The 20953-nt window shown below is 49.1% G+C and overlaps 2 protein-coding genes and 1 non-coding gene across 10 annotated transcripts in view; 2 read left to right on the top strand and 1 right to left on the bottom strand.

Moving 5' to 3' along the window:
* Positions 1 to 14197, top strand: part of PTCH2 (patched 2) — a 30478-nt gene extending 16281 nt beyond the window's left edge. Inside the window, exons 3-23 of one of the 8 annotated variants that reach the window (XM_060206011.1) lie at positions 2633 to 2822; positions 2926 to 2995; positions 3172 to 3263; positions 3606 to 3801; positions 4492 to 4613; positions 4755 to 4902; positions 4982 to 5113; positions 5200 to 5355; positions 5441 to 5533; positions 6104 to 6229; positions 6320 to 6438; positions 6548 to 6896; positions 6967 to 7119; positions 7208 to 7295; positions 7389 to 7531; positions 7608 to 7788; positions 7891 to 8171; positions 8272 to 8409; positions 12526 to 12668; positions 12767 to 12866; positions 13254 to 14197. In XM_060206011.1, coding sequence (XP_060061994.1) covers positions 2633 to 2822; positions 2926 to 2995; positions 3172 to 3263; positions 3606 to 3801; positions 4492 to 4613; positions 4755 to 4902; positions 4982 to 5113; positions 5200 to 5355; positions 5441 to 5533; positions 6104 to 6229; positions 6320 to 6438; positions 6548 to 6896; positions 6967 to 7119; positions 7208 to 7295; positions 7389 to 7531; positions 7608 to 7788; positions 7891 to 8171; positions 8272 to 8409; positions 12526 to 12668; positions 12767 to 12866; positions 13254 to 13520 — 3287 coding nt within the window. In that variant the 3' untranslated portion in view covers positions 13521 to 14197. Of the gene's footprint in view, positions 1 to 2610; positions 2823 to 2925; positions 2996 to 3171; positions 3264 to 3605; positions 3802 to 4491; positions 4614 to 4754; positions 4903 to 4981; positions 5114 to 5199; positions 5356 to 5440; positions 5534 to 6103; positions 6230 to 6319; positions 6439 to 6547; positions 6897 to 6966; positions 7296 to 7388; positions 7532 to 7607; positions 7789 to 7890; positions 8252 to 8271; positions 8410 to 12052; positions 12070 to 12109; positions 12197 to 12525; positions 12669 to 12766; positions 12867 to 13253 lie in introns of those variants that run through there. The other 7 variants (XM_060206013.1, XM_060206010.1, XM_060206009.1 and 4 more) reach the window with 7 other exon arrangements.
* LOC107522939 (large ribosomal subunit protein uL16-like) overlaps positions 1 to 20953 on the bottom strand; it is a 205193-nt gene that overhangs the window by 172227 nt on the left and 12013 nt on the right. The gene's annotated exons all lie outside the window — the stretch shown is intronic.
* Positions 18281 to 18395, top strand: LOC132532474 (U5 spliceosomal RNA). The gene has a single exon (XR_009544428.1). It is a non-coding gene; the product is annotated as a U5 spliceosomal RNA (small nuclear RNA).

The raw sequence follows: 20953 nt of genomic DNA on the forward strand, positions 1-20953 counted from the left end.
AAAAATGATAAATGGGGAGTTGGGAGGTAGCGCAGCGGGTTAACCGCACGTGGCTCAAAGCACAGGGACTGGAATAAGGATCCCGGTTCGAGCCCCTGACTCCCCACCTGCAGGGGAGTCACTTCACAGGCGGTGAAGTAGGTCTGCAGGTGTCTGTCTTTCTCTCCCCCTCTCTGTCTTCCCCATCTCCATTTCTCTCTGTCCTATCCAACAATGAATGACATCAACAATAACAGTAATAACCACAACAAGGGCAACAAAGGAGGGAAAAAATGGCCTCCAGGAGCAGTGGATTCATGGTGCAAGCACTGAGCTCCAGCAATAACCCTGGAGGCAAAAAAAAAAAAAGCCAGGTGGCTCAAAGCGCAAGGACTGGCATAAGGATCTGGCTGAAACTGGTTCCAGTCCCCCGGCTCCCCACCTGCAGGGGATTCGCTTCACAAGCGGTGAAGCAGTTCTGCAGGTATCTTTCTCTCCCCCTCTCTGTCTTCCCCTCCTCTCTCCATTTCTTTCTGTCCTATCCAACAACAACGACATCAATAACAACAACAATAATAACTACAACAATAAAACAAGGGCAACAAAAGAGAATAAGTAAATATTAAAAAAATAAATGAATAAATAAAGATTCAATTAAAGAAAAAAAGCAGCAATCTCTGAAGTGTAATAAAGCAGAGCACAAAAAACACAAGTAGAACCTGAAATGGAATTGGTGTATCGCACCAAAGTAAAAGATTCTGGCATGGGGGTGGGTGGGTGGGGAGAATACAGGTCCAGGAAGGATGACAGAGGACCTAGTGGGGGTTGTATTGTTATATGGGAAACTGGGGAATGTTATGCGTGTACAAACTATTGTATTTACTGTTGAATGTAAAACATTAATTCCCCAATAAAGAAATAAAAAATATAAAAATAAAGCAGAGTACAATAAGAATATGCCTATCTCCCCCACTCGTATCATTTTTAAAAAATATTTATTTCCTTTTGTTGCCCTTGTTGTTTTATTGTTGTAGTTATTATTGTTATTGATGTCGCTGTTGGATAGGACAGAGAGAAATCAAGAGAAATGGGGAGACAGAGAGGAGGAGAGAAAGATAGACACCAGCAGACCTGCTTCACTGCTTGTAAAGTGACCTTCCCCCACAGGTGGGGAGCTGGGGCCTTGAGCCGGTCCTTGGGCTTCATGCCATGTGTGCTTAACCTGCTGCACTACCGCCGAACCCCGGAAAAAGTCATTCTTGACTCTTGATGACCAAGCATGTGTAGGGAAATGCCAAAGATGTTCTGCCTTGCTGGAATGCTAGGAGTGGGAAAGAAACAATGTTGAAAAAACAGTCAAGATTTAAACTATGGGGGGCCAGGAGGTAGTGCACCAGGTTAAGCGAACATAATGCTAAGAGCAAGGATCCCAGTTAGAGCCTCCGGCTCCCCACCTGCGGGGGGGTCACTTCACAGGTGGTGAAGCAGGTCTGTAGGTGCGTATCTTTCTCTCCCCCTCTCTATCTTACCTTTCCCACTCAATTTCTCTCTGTCCTATCCTATTAAAAAAAGAAAAGAAAAGAAAAGAAAAAATAGCCTCCAGGATCAGTGGATTCATAGTGCAGGCACCAGCCCAGTGATAACCCTGAAGGAAAAAAAAATAGTTAAATGGGGGAGATAGCACAGTGGTTGTGCAAAAACACTTATATACCTGAGACTCCAAGGTCCCAGGTTCAGGTCCTGAGACCACCATAAACTAGAGATGATCAGAGTTCTTTTTTTTTAAGAAAAAAAAAAAGCACTATAAATTGTAAAGTACCTAGAACGTGTTGGTAAGGAATTTAGACTTGGTTTTGACACTTCCCAGAACCTATGCAGAGGACTGACTTGGCCAAATTTAGATATACCACCAGAGGGCAGTGTAGAGACAGATCAGAAGGCAGAGCGTTCACTTACCAGACCAAGATTTTGTTGGACATAATGTGAAAAGATTGAGTGATTCGGGGCAGTCTTCCTCAGTTCTAGGAGTGAAATTTGATCACTCTTTTGTACAATTTAAACAGGAAATAAGCGTCAGTAATTCTATTGTTTTTTCAAAATGAAAGATCTAGGTATAAAATGCTACACACTGTTCAAATGGGAAGTTAGCTAGGCGTAAGGGAGCAAAGGTTTCTAAAAAAAAATTTCCTCACTTTTGTTCAACTTTTATTCTTTTTTTTTTTTCTTGCCTCCAGGGTTATCACTGGGGCTTGGTGCCTGCACTACAAATCCACTGCTTCTGGAGGCCATTTTTTCCCATTTTTTGCCCTTGTTGTTATTATTGTTATTGCTGTTGTTGTCGGATAGGACAGAGAGAAATGGAGAAAGGAGGGGAAGACATAGAGGGGGAGAGAAAGATAGACACCTGCAGACCTGCTTCACTGCCTTCAAAACAACCTCCCTGAGGTGGGGAGCTGGGGGCTCGAATAGAGATCCTTACACTGGTTCTTGCGCTTTGCACCATGTGCCCCAAATTCAGGCAACCAGGTTCTTGCTTCAGCAGGCAGGGATCCTCAGCACCACCGTCTCCTGGGAGGCCCCAGTGGGTTGGGTTTCCATACCCTGTGGACCCACCAAGCTCCCTGCCCCCAGCTTTCTCTCTCTGCTCTGGTAGTTGGCAGCCAGGTGAGCCAAGAGCTACGCTACACCAAGGAGAAGCTGGGAGAAGAGGCTGCGTACACCTCCCAGATGTTGATACAGACCCCACGACAGGAGGGGGAGAATGTCCTCACACCTGAGGCTCTCGGCCTCCACCTCCAGGCAGCCCTCACTGCTAGTAAAGTGCAAGTATCACTCTATGGAAAGTGAGTCTGGCTGGGCCCCTGAGCAGCTGGGGAGGCATCTGCAGCAGGACTGTAGTGAGAAGCCCCCTCTCCCACTGATCCCCTGTGCTCCTGGCTATTTCAGATCCTGGGATCTAAACAAAATCTGCTACAAGTCAGGAGTGCCCCTCATTGAAAACGGAATGATTGAGCGGGTGAGCGTCCTGGGCTGTCCTCTGAGCCAAGGTGGAGGTGGTGCTGCCTGCCATGGGTGTAGGCTGGGGGAGGCTGAGGGATGAGTATCAGGAGGGGATGTGTTGTGGGGGTACAGCTGCACAAGCCATGGAGGAAGCTTGATACAGGACTGATGCAGCCTGAGACTCCCTGACAGATGATTGAGAAGCTGTTTCCATGTGTGATCCTCACCCCCCTCGACTGCTTCTGGGAGGGAGCCAAACTCCAAGGGGGCTCCGCCTACTTACCGTGAGTGCCACTACAGCGATTCCTGGAGAGGGACCCCAGCAGCATCATACTACGTGCAATTAACCCGATGCACCACAGCCCAGCCCTTTAGGGCCCTTTTAGGGCCTTTTTCATGGGCCATCTGCCCTGATGTCATCTCAGCCCCTGGATCTGTCCACAGCTCAGTGCAGCAGCCTGCTGATAGGGTACAGCTTGGGACATCTGGGAAGAGTGGCACAAACCCCACCCCATCTGGCAGGACAACGGAGCAGCTAGCAGGAGGGTTGGGTGTAGTGTGGCCCTCCTTATAGCACTTTGGAGGGTGGGAAATGGTCCCTGGGCATGACCATAGACTTTCCCTAGGGGTCGGCCTGACATCCAGTGGACCAACCTGGACCCGGAGCAGCTGCTAGAGGAGCTGGGCCCCTTCGCCTCCCTTGAGGGCTTCCGAGAGCTGCTCGACAAGGCACAGGTGGGCCAGGCCTACGTGGGGAGGCCCTGTCTGCACCCGGATGACCTTCACTGCCCTCCTAGCGCCCCTAATCACCACAGCAGGCAGGTGGGTTCCAGCCAGGTGTGCCAAGGGCAGGTGTTTCCCTTACCTCTTCCTTTTCCATATGATCTTGATTCAGGAGAGAGGGAACAGACTGCCCTGTACTCGGCCCCCATTTCCCAGACATGATTACACTGTCTCCACTATCTACCTTGAGTGGTATTCCCATCCAGTTCTTCCTACAGAAGCTTCCAGTGACATATAACATTTTCTTCCTTCTTTAAGGCCAGGCAAGAGACTTACAGAAAGACTTGTACTGGGAGCTTGGGGAGCTAACATGATGGTTATGCAAAATATTTTCATGCCTGAGGCTCTGAGGTCCCAGGCTTAATCCCCAGCACCACCATAAACCAGAGCTGAGCACTACTCCTCTGTGTGTGTGTGTGTGTGTGTGTAAAATAAATAAATATAAAAATAAAACTTGTACCAGGAATCTCAGAACAAATTAGTTAAGTATGCACTTATCTGGCTTCCTAAGTGTCTTTATAGCCCTGAGTATGTGGGTATTTCCCTAAACCCACTGAAGCTACACAAGTTCTTCATGTTTCCAGGCCAGCCTCTGCTCCCTCCTTTGGCCCCCTCTCTGCAGAGTCAGCCAGAGCTGTGCACCACCAAGCTTCCTGCCGGCACAGCCCCAGTCCAAGCACACTGGGTCAGTCACAGCCAGGGCCTTGAGGAATGTTTCCTTCCTCACAGGCTCCCAATGTGGCTCAGGAGCTGGATGGAGGCTGCCATGGCTTCTCTCACAAGTTCATGCATTGGCAGGAGGAGTTGCTGCTGGGAGGCATGACCAGAGACCCCCAGGGACAGCTACTAAGGTAGGGCCTCTCCTGAGAGCTGGCGTGGGGACCCCAGCCATGGGAAACTGGAGCTCTGGCACCAGACCACCATCCCCACCCCCACACATACCTGCCAGGTATGCAGACCCACTTTGACCCCTCACTCTGTGTCCTCACCAGGGCAGAGGCTCTGCAAACCACCTTCCTGCTGATGAGTCCCCGGCAGCTGTATGAGCATTTCCGGGGAGACTACCAGACACACGACATCGGCTGGAGTGAGGAGCAGGCTGCCACCGTGCTGCAGGCCTGGCAGCGGCGCTTTGTGCAGGTCAGTGTGAATCTGGGTGCTACCTGAGACCCAAAGCCAGCCCACACTCATGACCTCACTCTGCCCTGTCTCCCTGCAGCTGGCCCAGGAGGTCTTGCCTACAAACGCATCCCAGCAGGTCCACGCCTTCTCCTCCACCACCCTGGACGACATCCTGCATGCCTTCTCTGAAGTCAGTGTTACGCGCGTGGTGGGAGGCTATCTGCTCATGGTGGGTCCTGCTCCTGGCACCCTGCCCTGTGCCCTCCTGCCCACCCTGGGAGCCCCCGCCCAGCCTGCATTCTCTTTCCCCCACAGCTGGCCTATGCCTGTGTGACGATGCTGAGGTGGGACTGTGCCCAGTCTCAGGGTGCTGTGGGCCTTGCAGGGGTGCTGCTGGTTGCCCTGGCAGTAGCCTCTGGCCTTGGACTCTGTGCCTTGCTTGACATTGCCTTCAATGCTGCCACTACCCAGGTACCTCTGAAGTGCAGGGTAGACTTGGAGGCCAATAGTCCAGGCTGTTTATTCCCTCCAGCTACCTGCCCCTCTGCCCTTCCAGGTGCTGCCCTTCTTGGCACTGGGCATCGGTGTAGATGACATTTTCCTGCTGGCACATGCTTTCACAGAGGTGCCATCTGGCACCCCTCTCCAGGTGAGGTTTCATCCTCCAGCAGGGCTCCTCTGAGGTTAGAGGGTAAGAGCATCCTGGAATGGAATGGGAGGTGGGAAGAGTGTCTTGGTTTGGATTACCTTGAGCTAGTAATTAACCTCTGTGTGCCTCAGTTTCCTCACCTGGAAGAAGAAGTAATAATTGTACTTATGTCATAAGTGTTGTGAATTTTTTTCTATTATCTTTATTTATTGATAGAGACAGCCAGAAATTGAGAGAGAAAGGGGTGATAGAGAGGGAAAGAGACAGAGAGACACCTGTAGCACTGCTTCACCACTCACAAAGCTTCCCCCTGCAGGTGGAAACTGGGGCCTTAAACCTGGGTCCTTGTGCATGATAACACATGCACTTTACCAGCTGCGTCGCCACCCGGCCCCTGAAATTTGCTATGATAGTCCAGGTGGAGTGTTTTGAACAGTATCTGATATATATGTGATGCTCAAGAAGCATTAGCTGCAGTGTGGCTGTGGTCCCCCCCTGCCATCCCAAGCTCCTCAACTTCCCCTTCATTCTCCCTGGAGGACCCACAGCCACCTTTTTCCATCCCGGTAGGAGCACACAGGCGCATGTCTGCAGCGTACGGGCACCAGCGTGGCACTCACATCCATCAACAACATGGTTGCCTTCTTCATGGCTGCCCTGGTGCCCATCCCTGCACTGCGGGCCTTCTCCTTGCAGGTGAGGCCTCCCAGACTTGGCCAGGTCTGGGGCCAGTGTGGACCAGGAGGCCTGCCTCACCCAGCCTCTGCCTCTCCTGCCCCTTCCCAGGCAGCCATTGTGGTCAGCTGCACCTTCGCTGTTGTGATGCTTGTCTTCCCAGCAGTCCTCAGTCTAGACCTGCACCGACGCCACTCCCAGCGCCTGGATGTACTCTGCTGCTTCTCCAGGTACCTCCACCCAGCCTCAGCCACACCTCCCTCAGCTCCATCCCACCCTGTCCTTTCAAAGGTATTTCCCAGGACAGACCTGCCACCCTGCTCTGTCTGCCTCTTCCAGCCCCTGCTCTGCTCGGGTGATTCAGATTCTACCCCAGGAGCTGGGAGACAGGACGGTCCCAGTGGGCATCACCCGCCTGACAGCCACAGTTCAAGCCTTTGCCCACTGTGAAGCCAGCAGCCAGCATGTGGTCACCATTCTGCCTCCCCAAACCCACCTGGTGTCCCCACCATCTGACCCACTGGGCTCTGAGCTCTTCATCCCAGGAGGCTCCACGCGGGACCTTCTAGGCCAGGAGGAGGGGACAAGGCAGAAGATAGCCCACAGGTCCCCACCCTGTGCCTGCTGGAATCTTGCCCGTTTCGCCCGCTATCAGTTTGCACCGTTACTGCTTCAGTCACATACCAAGGTACCTCTGATGGACTGAGGGCCTCATCCCCCGCCTGAAGGCAGGGGCCACCCCTCAGCCTCCAGCTCAGTTGCTGTCTCCCACAGGCTTTGGTGCTGGTGCTCTTTGGGGCTCTGCTTGGCCTGAGCCTCTATGGAGCCACACTGGTGCAGGATGGGCTGGCCCTGACAGACGTGGTGCCTCGGGGCACCAAGGAACATGCCTTCCTGAGCGCCCAGCTCAGGTACTTCTCCCTGTATGAGGTGGCCCTGGTGACACAGGGTGGCTTTGACTACGCCCACTCCCAACGCGCCCTCTTTGATCTGCACCAGCGCTTCAGCTCCCTCAAGGCCGTGTTGCCCCCACCCACCTCCCAGCCGCCCCGCACCTGGCTGCACTATTACCGCAACTGGCTACAGGGTGAGAAAAGACAGGAGACCCAAAGGGAGGGCAGAGACTGCAGGCAGAAGGCCCCAAGCCACAGGCTGACTGCTTTCATCCCCTGACCCCTAGGAATCCAGGCTGCCTTTGACCAGGACTGGGCTGCAGGCCGCATTACCCGCCACTCCTACCGCAATGCCTCTGAGGATGGGGCGCTGGCCTATAAGCTGCTCATCCAGACGGGGGACACCCAGGAGCCACTGGACTTCAGCCAGGTTGGGAGCAGACTGGGAGGGTAATGGGCACAGAGGGCTCCAGTGCCACAGTGCTGAGCCCCCTCTGCCTCGGCAGCTGCCCACAAGGAAGCTGGTAGACACAGAGGGGCTGATCCCGCCAGAGCTTTTCTACTCGGGGCTGACCGTGTGGGTGAACAGTGATCCCCTGGGCCTGGCAGCCTCACAAGCCAACTTCTACCCCCCACCTCCCGAGTGGCTACATGACAAATACGACACCACCGGAGAGAACCTCCGCAGTGAGTCGGGGAGCCCAGTGAAGCCCTGGCCTGGGCCCCGCTGCTGCTCCTGTGCTCACGCCCACCCTTCCTCCTCTCCCCACTGCCTTCTCCCCTTCGCAGTCCCAGCGGCCCAGCCCCTCGAGTTTGCCCAGTTTCCCTTCCTGCTGCGTGGCCTCCAGAGTACTGCAGACTTCGTGGAAGCCATTGAGGGGGCCCGAGCAGCGTGTGCTGAGGCTGGCAGAGCTGGAGTGCGTGCCTACCCCAGTGGCTCCCCCTTCCTTTTCTGGGAGCAGTATCTGGGCCTGCGGCGCTGCTTCCTGCTGGCTGTGGGCATCCTGCTGGTCTGCACTTTCCTCGTCTGTGCCCTGCTGCTGCTCAACCCTTGGATGGCTGGCCTCATAGTGAGTCCTGGCAGTGGTGGGGCAGAGGGACCTGTGGATTTCCACCCCTGCCCTCCTCATCCTCCTCCCAGGAACCCTAGGTGAGCACTGCCGTCCCCAGGTGCTGGTCCTGGCGATGATGACCATGGAGCTCTTTGGCATCATGGGTTTCCTGGGCATCAAGCTGAGCGCTATCCCCGTGGTGATCCTCGTGGCCTCTGTGGGCATTGGTGTGGAGTTCACGGTCCACGTGGCTCTGGTGAGGACAAGCACAAGAGGGAGGGCCAGCTGACAGAGTATTCAGCTAGTACTTGTCAAGCACCTACTGTGTGCTAGGTATGTTTTAAGAATTGGAGATATAAGGGAGTCGGACGGTAGCACAATGGGTAAAGCACAGGTGGCGCAAAGTGCAAGGACCGGCATAAGGATCCCGGTTCAAGCCCCTGGCTCCCCACCTGCAGGGGAGTCGCTTCACAAGTGGTGAAGCAGGTCTGCAGGTGTCTGTCTTTCTCTCCCCCTCTCTATCTTTCCCTCCTCTCTCCATTTTTCTCTGTCCTCTACAACAACAATGACATCAATAACAACAATAATAACTACAACAATAAAACAACAAGAGCAACAAAAGGGAATAAATAAAGTAAATATAAAAAAAAAGAATTGGAGATACAGGTGGTTTTACCTCCAAGAATTCTGGAGCCAAGGAAACAGCACAGTGGTTTATGTATTAATTTTTTTTTCCCATAGAGACAGAGAGAAATTGAAAGGTGAAGGAAGAAAAGAGAGGGAGAGAGGTGGGTGGAGGTAGATCTCCCCACCCCCTCTCAATTTCTGTCTCTACTGAAATAAATAAAATATTTTTAAAAAGAAAGCGAGGTATCTGCAGCACTGCTTCACCACTTGTGATGCTCTCTCCCTCCTCTCAGGTGAGGACTGGGAACAAGATGGGGACCCATGTTCTTGTCATGGTAACATAAATACTTTACCAGGTATGCCATCACCTGGCCCTAGAATTCCTCCTTTAGCCCACAATATTATCTAGCAGCTGCCCTGTTTTTTCTGATTCCTCATAGAGGAAATCACCTGAGGGCAGGGGAGATAGCATAATGGTTGTACAGAGATTCTCATGCCTGAGGCTCAGCAGTGCTCTGGTTAAAAAAAAAAAAAAAGAAAAGAAAAGAAAAAGGAGTCATGCAGCAGGTTAAGTTCATGTAGCACAAAGCACAAGGACCGGCGTAAGGATCCCGGTTCGAGCCCCTGGCTCTCCACCTGCAGGGGAGTCGCTTCACAAGCAGTGAAGCAGGTCTGCAGGTGTCTATCTTTCTCTCCCCCTCTCTGTCTTCCCTTCCTCTCTCCATTTCTCTGTCCTATCTAACAACAATGACATCAGTAACAACAACTATAATAACCACAACAACAATGAAAAACAACAAGGGCAACAAAAGGGAAAATAAATTAAAAAAAAAAAGTGAGAGATACACCTGCAGCACTGTTCCTTCAGGTGAGAACCAGTGGCTTGAACCTGGGTCCTTGTGCACTGTAATGTGTGGGCTTAGCCTTATGCTCCACTACTCAGTCCCTCCTCAGCACATTGGTTTATGTAACAGACTCTCATGTCTAAGGCACCAGAGGTCCCAGGTTCATTCCCCAGCACTACCGTAACTCAAGAGTTGAGCAGTACTTCACTAGGGAACAATAATTCTGTATTTTTAGGGTAGAAACAGGTAATAAACAAGTAAACAAGCAGCCATTTTAGTAGAGAGGTAGAGACAGAATGAAAGGTAAGACAATGGGAACGGGGGGGGGGTGAGTGGTGATGCACCTGGTTGAGTGCACATGTTAAAGTGTGCAAGGACCAGGTTCAAGTCCCTGGTCCCCATCTGCAGGGCTAATGCTTCACGCTGCTCATTGCGCTTTGTGCCATGTACACTTAACCCGCTGCTACCGCCTGACCCCCAATCTTCCTGTTTTGTTTTTTTTAATATTTATTTATTCCCTTTTGTTGTCCTTGTTTTATTGTTATTGGTGTCATCATTGTTGGATAGGACAGAGAGAAAATGGAGAGAGGAGGGAAAGACAGGGGCAGAGAAAGATAGACACCAGCAGACCTGTTTCACTGCCTGTGAAGCGACTCCCCTGTAGGTGGGGAGACAGGGTCTCAAACCGGGATCCTTATGCCAATCCTTTCGCTTTGCGCCACGTGTGCTTAACCCACTGTGCTACCGCTTGACTCCCAGCCATCCTGTTTTTAAGGATAGTATATATTCTAGGGGTGAAGAGACTGGGGGGAGTCAGCATGCAGAAAAATACAAGTAAGAATTAAACATCTGGGGGGCCAGGTGGTAGCACAGCGGGTTAAGCACACATGGCACAAAGCGCAAGGACTGGTGCAAGGATCCTGGTTCAAGGCTCCGGCTCCCCACCTGCAGGGAGGTTGCTTCGTAAGTGTGAAGCAGGTCTGCAGATATCTATCTTTCTCTTCCCCCTCTTTGTTTTCCTCTCCTCTCTCAATTTCTCTCTGTCCTGTCCAACAACAACAATAATAATAACACAATGATAAACAACAAGGACAACAAAAGGGAAAAAAATTGCCTCCAGGAGCAGTGGATTCCTAGTGCAGGCATCAAGTCCCTGCAATAACCCTGGAGGCAAAAAAAAATAAAATAAAACACTGAGCCCCAATGATAACCCTGGTGACAAAAATAAAAAATTAGAATTCGGGGCCAGGTGGTGGCGCACCTGGTTAAGCGCACACATTACATTGAGCAAAGACCCAGGTTCAAACCCCTGGTCCGCACCTGCTGGGGGAAAACTTCACAAGTGGTGAAGCAGGGATACAGGTATCTCTCTGTTTCTCTCCCTCTCTACCTCCCCCTCTCCTCTCAATTTATGTCTGTCTCTATCCAATAATAAATAAATTAAAGATTTTTAAAAAAGAAAAGAATTAGAACTCCTCTGACATGCCATGCTGAGAATTAACATCACTTTGTTGTCCATCCCTCATTTTCTGTAAAGGAGAAGACAGTGGACATCTTAGGCCTTGAAGGCCATCTGTTCTCTGGCTACTGTTCTGCTCTGCCTTCAGCACAAAAGCACCCAGGAGAGCCTTCACATGGGTGGGTGTGGCCATGGGTGTGAACAGTACCCCACTCACAGTGACAAGTGACAGACTATATAGTTTGCCCGCCCTATTCTAAGACATTTCTCTTTGTTATTCCAGACACTTCGTACAGTGTTACCTAAGAGACTAGGGCTTCCCTAGCAGTTCCCTGGAACTCAGTTGACCTGATTTTCTTTTTTATTTTTATTTAATTATTTTTACTTTTTTTGTTTGCTTGTTTTTTAGGTAGAGATAGAGAGGCAGAGAGAAAGAGACCATAGAGCCAAATCTTCCTTCAGTGCAGTGGGGACTGGGCTCAAACCTGGGCTGTGTACATGGCAAAGCAACACAGTATCCAGGTGAACTATGGCTTACTTGTGTGTTTGTTTTCCCAGAGCTCTGTTCAACGCAGGCTTATGGTGGTGTGTGTGTGTTGGGCGGGGGGGGGGGGGGGGGGGGGGGGCTAGAACCTGGGACTTTGGAGCCTTAGGCATGAGAATCTCTGTATAACAATTATGCTATCTGCATAGCCCTGCACTTTATTTTTATTTATTTATTTATTTATTTATTTATTTTCCAGAGCATTAATCAGCTAAGGCTTATGGTGGTGCAGGGGATTGAACCTGGGACTTTGGAGCCTCAGGCATAAGAGTCTTTTTGCATAACCATTATGCTACCTACCTTTTTTTTTTTTTTTTATTATTGCCAACAGTTATCACGGGTTTAATGCCTACATGACAAATCCCTCATTCCTGGTGGCTGCTCTTTCTTTGTTTTTTCTTTCTCTTTTTCTTTTTGTTTGTAGACACAGAGAAATCGGAAGAAGGGAAGGAAAGGGAAGGGAAGGGAAGGGAAGGGAAGGGAAGGGAAGGGAAGGGAAGATAGAGAGTAAGAAAGAAAGAGATACCTGCAGTACTGCTTCACTGTTCATAAAGCTTCCTCTCTGCAGGTAGGAACTGGAGATTTGAACCCAGGTCTTCAAGTTTGGTAAAGTGTACACTCTCCTGAGTGTGCTATATATATATATATATTTTTTTCTCTTTGTTTTATGGGAAAGAAAGACAGAGACTAGCGTACCAGTCTGCTTTGGTTTATGGTGGTGCTGGAGATTGAACCTGGGACCTCTGGGGTCTCAGGCATGCAAATCCTATGCTCTAACATGTTGATCTATCTACCCAGTTCTGTTCACCTGGCTTTTTGTGAGTAAAGGAATGGGGTCTCTGGGGGAGCACTAGGGGACACAGTTGAGCAGTTCCTCGTCCACTTTCACCCTCCCAGGGATTTCTGACCACCCAAGGGAGCCGGAGCCTACGAGCTGCCCATGCCCTGGAACACACATTTGCCCCGGTGACTGACGGGGCTGTCTCCACTCTGCTGGGTCTGCTCATGCTTGCTGGTTCCAGCTTCGACTTCATCGTAAGGTAGAGGGGTGAAGCGTGAGGTGAGGCGGCAGGACTGGCCTGTGCTTGCTGAGGGCCCTGCTGTGCTGACCACCCTGCCCCACCACACCCCTGCACAGGTACTTCTTCATGGTGCTGACCGTGCTCACAGTCCTGGGCCTCCTCCACGGCCTCGTGCTGCTACCTGTGTTGCTGTCCATCCTGGGTCCCCCACCAGAGGTGAGGCCACCTCCCTTCAGCTCCTGGGTTAGGGGGTGCAGTGGGACAGGTGAGGGAAAGGAAAGTCCAGGACAGTGTGTCCTCAGTGATCAGCAGATTGCTTAACCCACAAGGACCCTCCCTGTGAGGTGCAGGCTGGAAAAAACGATGCCCCCCACCACCACCACCCTAGCCCTTCTGGCTCCTTTATGGGGCCCACCTTGGCCTTTTAGTGTCCAGAGCAGGGTGTAGGGCTTGCCCCAGGCCCAGGCATCCTGTCCCTGTCAGCCCTCCTCTCTTGCTAGAGGCCAGCAAGGAGTACAGTTTCCCAGCAGGAAGGGTGGAGTGTCACTGGAAGGGATCACAGCCCCCTGGGCTAACAGGGCCTGGTGTCTCCCCCCATCCCAGGTGGTGCAGGTGTACAAAGAAAACACAGAAGTGCTGAACCCCCCAGCTCCACAGGGAGGAGGGCTCAGGTGGGGGGTTCCCCCCAGCCTGCATCCGAGTTTTGCGAGAGTGACTACCTCCATGACCGTGGCCCTCCACCCACCCCCACTACCTGGTGCCTATATCCACCCAGCCTCGGATGAACCCGCTTGGCCACCTTCCACCACCCCAGCTGCCAGCAGCTCCAGCACCCCCATCTCTAGGGGACCATGTCCAGCTACTGGGTGAAAGACCGGCTGAAGCACAGAGACAGTGAGTGGGTGGGATACTGAATGCGGGATGGACTTCTGGAGCATCCTGCTGCTGCTGCTGTCTGTCTGCATCCCTTCCCTTACTTCTCTGAAGTGCATATAAAACTTTGGGGCTGGTGCCTGGAGATACCTTAGTGGGTGGCCCCGCTGTGTGTGAGGCCCTGGATTCCAATCCCCAGCACCAGATGGCAGAACTATGGTCAGCACTAGAGGAATGGGGGAGTGCTGTGGTGTCTCTCCTTCCTCCCTCACTTTACCAAAAGAACTGGGTTGTGGAGGCCCCTTGGGTTCATTCTTTGGTGCCATATCACCATATCAAAAAAAAAGGAAAAAAAAAGCATCACTCTCTAGGCTGGGATGGGGTAAAAGCCAACACCTGAGGCTGCAGGGCAGCCCTGTCCCCACCGCCACCACACACCCCCACTGCCCATAGCAAACCAAGCCCAAAGGGATGCTCTGGCATTCTTTGCCAGTCTGCCCACCCCACTCCACCCCCACTGCGTGGCAACTGCTGGATTGCTCTCTGTATCCTGCCATTCTCCTCCCACTTAAATTATTTATATAAAGATGTTTATTTTTGTAGTTTGTACAGATGTTAGCTGTGCTGAAAGGTTTTTTATTTTTAAATAGTGAAATATATTCTATATGATCTCATTTTAAATGACTTTGGTTCTTTTCTCCTGGACAAAACTGGGAGTTTGCAGATAGAGGTGTCAGAGGCCAAAGCCTGGGCCTGCCCTAGCTATGGGCAGGAAAGGCAGCAGGTTCTAAATTGTTGCCACATAACTTTAGCCTGTTTATTTACTTGGTAACTGAAGATGCTGAGGAGTAAGTGCATAGTGATCATATACTTGGTAACTGGATCTGGATTAAGCCCCGCAAAATGAGGGTCAGGGATTAGGGGCAGAGCACCAACTTGTATGCCTGAGAATCCAGAGGACACAAGTTCAATTCCTCCTTATGCCAGAGTTCAACAGTGCTTAGGCATTCTCTTTATCCTCATTTTTTCTCTCATAACAGTTATTATTTTGGGGACAGAGGAGACAGCATCAGGGTAATACAAAAGATTTGCATGTCTGAAGCTCTGAAGTCCCAGGTTCAATCCCTAGCACCACCATAAACCACAGCTGAGCAGTGCTGGTGAAAACTAAATTAAATTTTATTATGGTAGACAGAAAGCAAGGACAGGGGTAGATAGCATAATGGTTATGCAAAGAGACTCTCATGCCTCAGGGAGACTCCAAAGTCCCAGGTTCAGTCCCCTGCACCACCATAAACCAGAGCTGAGCAGTGCTCTGGTTGAGAGAGAGAGAGGAGTCGGGTGGTAGTGCAGTGGGTTAAGAGCAGGTGGTGCAAAGCGCAAGGACCGGTGTAAAGATCCCGGTTAGAACCCCTGGTTCCCCACCTATCTATCCCTGTCTATCTTTCTCTCCCCCTCTCTGTCTTCCCCATCTCTTTCCATTTCTTTCTGTCCTAACAATGGCAATATCATCAACAACAACAATAATAACTACAACAACAATTTAAAAAAGACAACAAAAGGGAAAATAAATAAATAAACAAACTTGAGTGGGGCTGGGGAGATAGTGTAATAATGGTCATGCAAAAGAGGCTCCGAGGTCCTCATTCAATTCTCATCACCACGATAAGCTGAGCAGTGCTGTGGCCTTAGTCACTCCCCCACACCTTTCTCTTATTAAAATAAATGAAAAGGTAAATGGGGGTTAGGTGGTGACAGACCTGGTTGAGTGCACATGCTACAGTGTTCAAGGAATAGGGTTCAAGCCCCCCAGTTCCCACTTGCCTGCTAGAAGAAAGCTTTGCAAGTGGTGAAACAATGTTGGCAGGTGTCTCTTTTTCTCCCCATCTTCCCCTTCCCTCTCAATTTCTCCCTCTCTATCAAATAAATAAACATTTTAGGGGCCCCGGTGATGGCACACCTGGTTGAGCGCACGTTACAATGCTCAAGCAGTATTGTAGGTGTCTCTCTGTCTCTTTCCCTCTCTGTCACCCCTTCCTTCTTGATTTCTGGCTGTCTCTATACAATAATAAAGATAAAGAGTAAAAATAAACATCTTTACATAAAGTAAAATAGAATAGAATAAATTTCTTGAGAAAAACAGTTGGCTTGGAATCTACAGAAGGACACAGATATAGCAGGCCCAAGGGAAAGAGGCTGGATTTGGGCCATTCAGTTGTGTCTGCATCACTGGAATGATGTTTTGGGGTGGAACAGGCAAGCTGATCAGTTGGAATAGATCAAATGGTACCAGCCTGCCCTACACCACTTACAATTGAGTGACCTGGGGAAGTTTACTGACCTCTGCAAGCCTCAATGTCTTCATCTGTAAAATAGGAAGATTAAAGCCTATTTGATTTTTTAAATCTTTTTTTTTTAATATATATTTTTATATTTATTTTATTTATTTATTCCCTTTTGTTGCCCTTGTTGTTTTATTGTTGTAGTTATTATTATTGTTATTGGATAGGACAGAGAGAAATGGAGAGAGGGAGGGGAAGACAGAGAGGAGGAGAGAAAGATAGACACCTGCAGACCTGCTTCACCGCCTGTGAAGTGACTCCCCTGCAGGTGGGGAGCCGGGGTTCGAACCGGTATCCTTATGCCAGTCCTTGTGCTTTGCGCCACCTGCGCTTAGCCCACTGCGCTACAGCCCGACTCCCTAAATCTTTTTTTAAAAATTTAAAAAATTTTATTTATTTTTCCTTTTGTTGTCTTTTTATTGTGGTAGTTGTTGTTGTTATTGATGTCATTGTTGTTGGATAGGACAGAGAGAAATAGAGAGAGGAGGGGAAGACAGAGAGGGGGAGAGAAAGATAGACACCTGCAGACCTGCTGCACTGCCTGTGAAGAGACTCCCCTGCAGGTAGGGAGCCGGGGGCTCGAACCGGGATCCTTATACCGGTCCTTGCACTTTGCACCACCAGTGCTTAACCTGCTGTGCTACCGCCCGACTCCTTTTTCTTTTTCTTTCTTTTTTTTTTTTTTTTTGCTCAGCTGTGGATTATGGTGGTGCAGTAGATTGAACCTGGGACTTTGAAGCCTCAGGCATGAGAGTCTCTTTGCATAACCATTATGCTATCTACCCTTGCCCCCCTTTTTCCCCACAATTGGAGATAAGATTATTTGTGTATGACATACCCTGACAGCTCACAGGCACTGTTTATTTTTGTAGTTATATAGATATTAACTCTGCTTAAACCTTGCACCCAGAAACATGGGTGTCCTGGTGTGGGAGAGTCTGAAGGGATTCTGGTCAGTCCAGCTGGACTTCCTGTGAAGGGATAGTGACCACAACTCAACTCCAGGTACAGATCTTATTGCTTGAGGTCAGCCCAGCCTGTGTGACACCTCACATCAAGCCAAGTAACTTGAACACCTTTTCATTGCACTCCATCACTGACAAGATAAAAGCCGGGCCCTTTTGCAGCAGCCTTGAGGTGGCGCAGTGGATAAGGCATTGGATGCTCAAACATGAAGTTCCCAAGTTTAATCCTTGGCATTTACATGTGTTTTCATACTCTGCTTCTCTCTCTCTTAAATAAGTAAATACTTTTAAAAGATTAAAAAAAAAAAAAAAACCAAGCCCTTCCCATGCCTGACACTCTAGCCTATGCCATCACTCCAGCTTTCTCCAGACACTGCCTACTCAGACTCAGACCTGCATTCAGACACCCACGCTCTACTCTGAAACTGAGATAATTGCCAGTGCTCATTACCGTGGCCAGAACTCTTTTCACCACTGCCTCCACCCTTTGACAGCATCCTTCAAGATAAAGTGAATGCTTAAGGGCAGAGATATAATGGTTATGCAAGGATACTCTCATACCTAAGGCTCCACAGTCCCAGGTTCAATCCCCCAGACCACCAAAAACTAAGTTTCGATTTCGAGACCTCCAAGGTCTCGAAACTTTACATCAGGCTCAACCTGACGCTGTTGACTGGCTACGGAAGAAGGGCAAACATTAGAAGAAGAACCAAAAACTAAAGCTGAGCAGTACTCTGGTAAAAAGAAAGGGGGGGGGGGGGCAGGTGGTGACGCACCTGGTTAAGCACACACACACACACATACATACTGAAGACTGCATCTTTGGAAGGGTAGAACTGAGTCTGAAGTCTGAACAATAGAGCGGTGTGTAAGACATTTATTATTATTATTATTATTATTTTTAACCAGAGCACTGCTCAGCTCTGGTTTATGGTAATGCTGGGGATTGAACCTGAAACCTCAGGCATGAAAACTTACTGCATAACTATAGTACTGTTTCCCAAACCTGACAGTGAGAGAGCCGAGCAGGAGCCTGCATGGTGCCAGGAACTGAACCCCAGGCCCCACACACGCAAATCCTGCGGTTTACCTTCCAGCCTCTGACTAACATTCAACCTCAGTTTGGGTAAAGGGTTCACACCATGTCCCGCCATCAAACGCAGAGAGATGAAAAACTGCAGCCTAGTCCCAGCTGCGCTGCTCACCACCACACCATCCAGCAGCCGCCTACGATTTGCATACCCATGATGCACCACGAAAAGACAGTTTCAGGATTGCATCCCAGCACCGACATTTCTCCATTGCCGCAGTTTATCATGCTCTATGGAAATATATTGTCTATATTGTCTATATAAACCTATACGGTGATCAGGAACCACACGTGTATGAACAACCATAAGTGATCTAAGTGTTTTCTCCATCTGGGAGGGTCCAAGCAGCAGCTAGATGTATACTCTGGTTTCTCTTCAGACCGTATAAATCTTTCGCCTTTTACTAAAGATTTCCGTGGAGAGGAACAATTATGAGTCTTGACTCAATTTTTTGAGGCCTCATTCCATGAGGCTAGTTACGAAGTCTAACAAAAGAAGTCTGGGTATTTGTTTGTAATCCCTACTTTGTCTGTTGGTGTTTAGTTCCCAGGTAATAGCATAGTAGTTTCGGATGTAACTGGTATTCCCAGGTAGTAACATAGTGGTTTGGGATGCTCAGGAAAAGGGATCTAGGGTGGTAAAAGACATTCAGTCACATTTTACCTCGTCTGCTGTCACTCTAGTCTTAGATTTCTTGAATTCAAGCACTACTTCCGTCCCTAGGTATCCTTGCTTCTCTACTTCCATTTAGCCCTCACCTTTATTCCAATTCTCTCCACAAGAGCAAAGACTTATTTTTTTTTAAATATTTATTTATTACCTTTTGTTGCCCTTGTTTTATTGTTGTAGTTATTATTGATGTTATTGTTGGATAGGACAGAAATAGAGGAGAAGACAGAGGGGGAGAGAAAGACAGCTGCAGACCTGCTTCACCGCTTGTGAAGCGACTCCCCTGCAGGTGGGGAGCCAGGAGCTCTAACCTGGATCCTTAAGCTGGTCCTTGTGCTTTGCGCCATCTGCGTTTAACCTTCTGTGCTACCGTCCCAACTCTCGAGCAAAAATATTTTAATATAAATCTAATCAGGGAGGCAGGTGGTGGCCTACCCGGTTAAGCGCACATAGTACTAAGAGCAAGAACTCAAGCAAGGATCTGGGTTCGAGCCCCAGTCTCCCCACCTGTAGGAGGGGCTGCTTCACAAGTGGTGAAGCAGGTTTGCGGGTGTCTCTTGTTCTCTCTTCCCCTCCTCGCTTAATTTCTCTCTGTCCTATCCAATGAAATGAAGAAAAAAATGTAGGGAGTCAGGCTGTAGCACAGTGGGTTAAGCACAGGTGGCGCAAAGCACTAGGACTGGCGTAAGGATCCCGGTTTGAGCCCTGTCTCCCCACTTGCAGGGGAGTTGCTTCACAGGCGGTGAAGCAGGTCTGCAGGTGTCTATCTTTCTCTCCTCCTCTCTGTCTTCCCCTCCTCTCTCCATTTCTCTCTATCCTATCCAATAACAACAATAATAACTACAACAATAAAACAACAAGGGCAACAAAAGTGAATAAATAAAATAAATATTTTTTAAAAATCAGGAGTCGGGCTGTAGCTCAGCAGGTTAAGCACAGGTGGCGCAAAGCACAAGGACCAGCATAAGGATCCTGGTTCGAGCCCCCAGCTCCCCACCTGCAGGGGAGTTGCTTCACAGACTGTGAAACAGGTCTGCAGGTGTCTATGTTTCTCTCCCCCTCTCTGTCTCCCCCTCCTCTCTCTATTTCTCTCTGTCCTATTCAACAACGGAAACATCAATAACTACAACAATAAAAAAAAAATACTACTCAGCTGTAAAAAATGGTGACTTCACCGTTTTCAGCCAATCTTGGATGGACCTTGAAAAAATCAAGTTAAGTGAAATAAGTCGAAAACAGAAGGATGAATATGGGATGATCTCGCTCTCAGGCCGAAGTTGAAAAACAAGATCAGAAAAGAACACAAGTAGAACCTGAAATGGAATTGGCGTATCGCACCAAAGTAAAAGACTCTGGGGTGGGTGGGTGGGGAGAATACAGGTCCAAGAAGGATGACAGAAGACCTAGTGGGGGTTGTATTGTTATATGGGAAACTGGGGAATGTTATGCATGTACAAACTATTGTATTTACTGTTAAATGTAAAACATTAATTCCCCAATAAAAAAAATCAGAAAAGAAAAAAAAAGGGCAACAAAAGGGAATAAATAAATATCAAAAAAAATTTTTTTTTAAATCTGCCAGGAGCAGTGGATTGTAGTGCAGGCACCAAGCCCCAGTAATAACCCTGGAGGCAAAAAAGAAAAAGAAAGAAAAAATTCAATCACACTGATCACTCTTGCAAACAAATCCTTTCCCATGACTAGTGACTTAGGGCTCTCCTTGGGTTCAATCTTATCTCATCAGAGGTCTGAACTCACCACTCTGTATTAAACACTCCTACTCACATCACATCATTGTTTATTCTTTTAACCAGAGCACTGCTCAGCTTTGGCTTATGGTGGTGTGGGGAAATTGAACCTGGGACTTTAGAGCCTCAGGCATGAGAGTCTCTTTGCATAACCATTATGCTATCTACCCCTGAACTCACTGTTTAACCTTATTTTATTTTTTTTTCCCCTACAGGACAAGGTCTTCCCTGAAATAATATATTACTTTTTTTCTTTTATTTATTGTTTATTTTAATGAGAGAGATACCAGAGCACTGATTAGCTCTGACTTATGATGGTACTGGGGACTGAACCTGGGACCTCAGAGTCTCAGGCTACAGTGACTCTCCTCTATCTCTCATCTTATATTAAAAAAAATTTTTAAAGGGGAGGTGCACAGTAGCGCAGTGGGTTAAGCGCACATGGCACGAAGTGCAAGGACCAGCCTAAGGATCCTGGTTCCAGCCCCTGTCTCCCCACCTGCAGGGGAGTTGTTTCACAATTGGTGAAGTAGGTCTGTAGGTGCCTTTCTCTCCTCCTCTCTGTCTTCCCTTCCGCTCTTGATTTCTCTTTGTCCTATCCAACAACAACATCAG

Source organism: Erinaceus europaeus, chromosome 13 (assembly GCF_950295315.1).
Source record: "Erinaceus europaeus chromosome 13, mEriEur2.1, whole genome shotgun sequence".
NCBI classification, from domain to species: Eukaryota; Metazoa; Chordata; class Mammalia; order Eulipotyphla; family Erinaceidae; genus Erinaceus; species Erinaceus europaeus.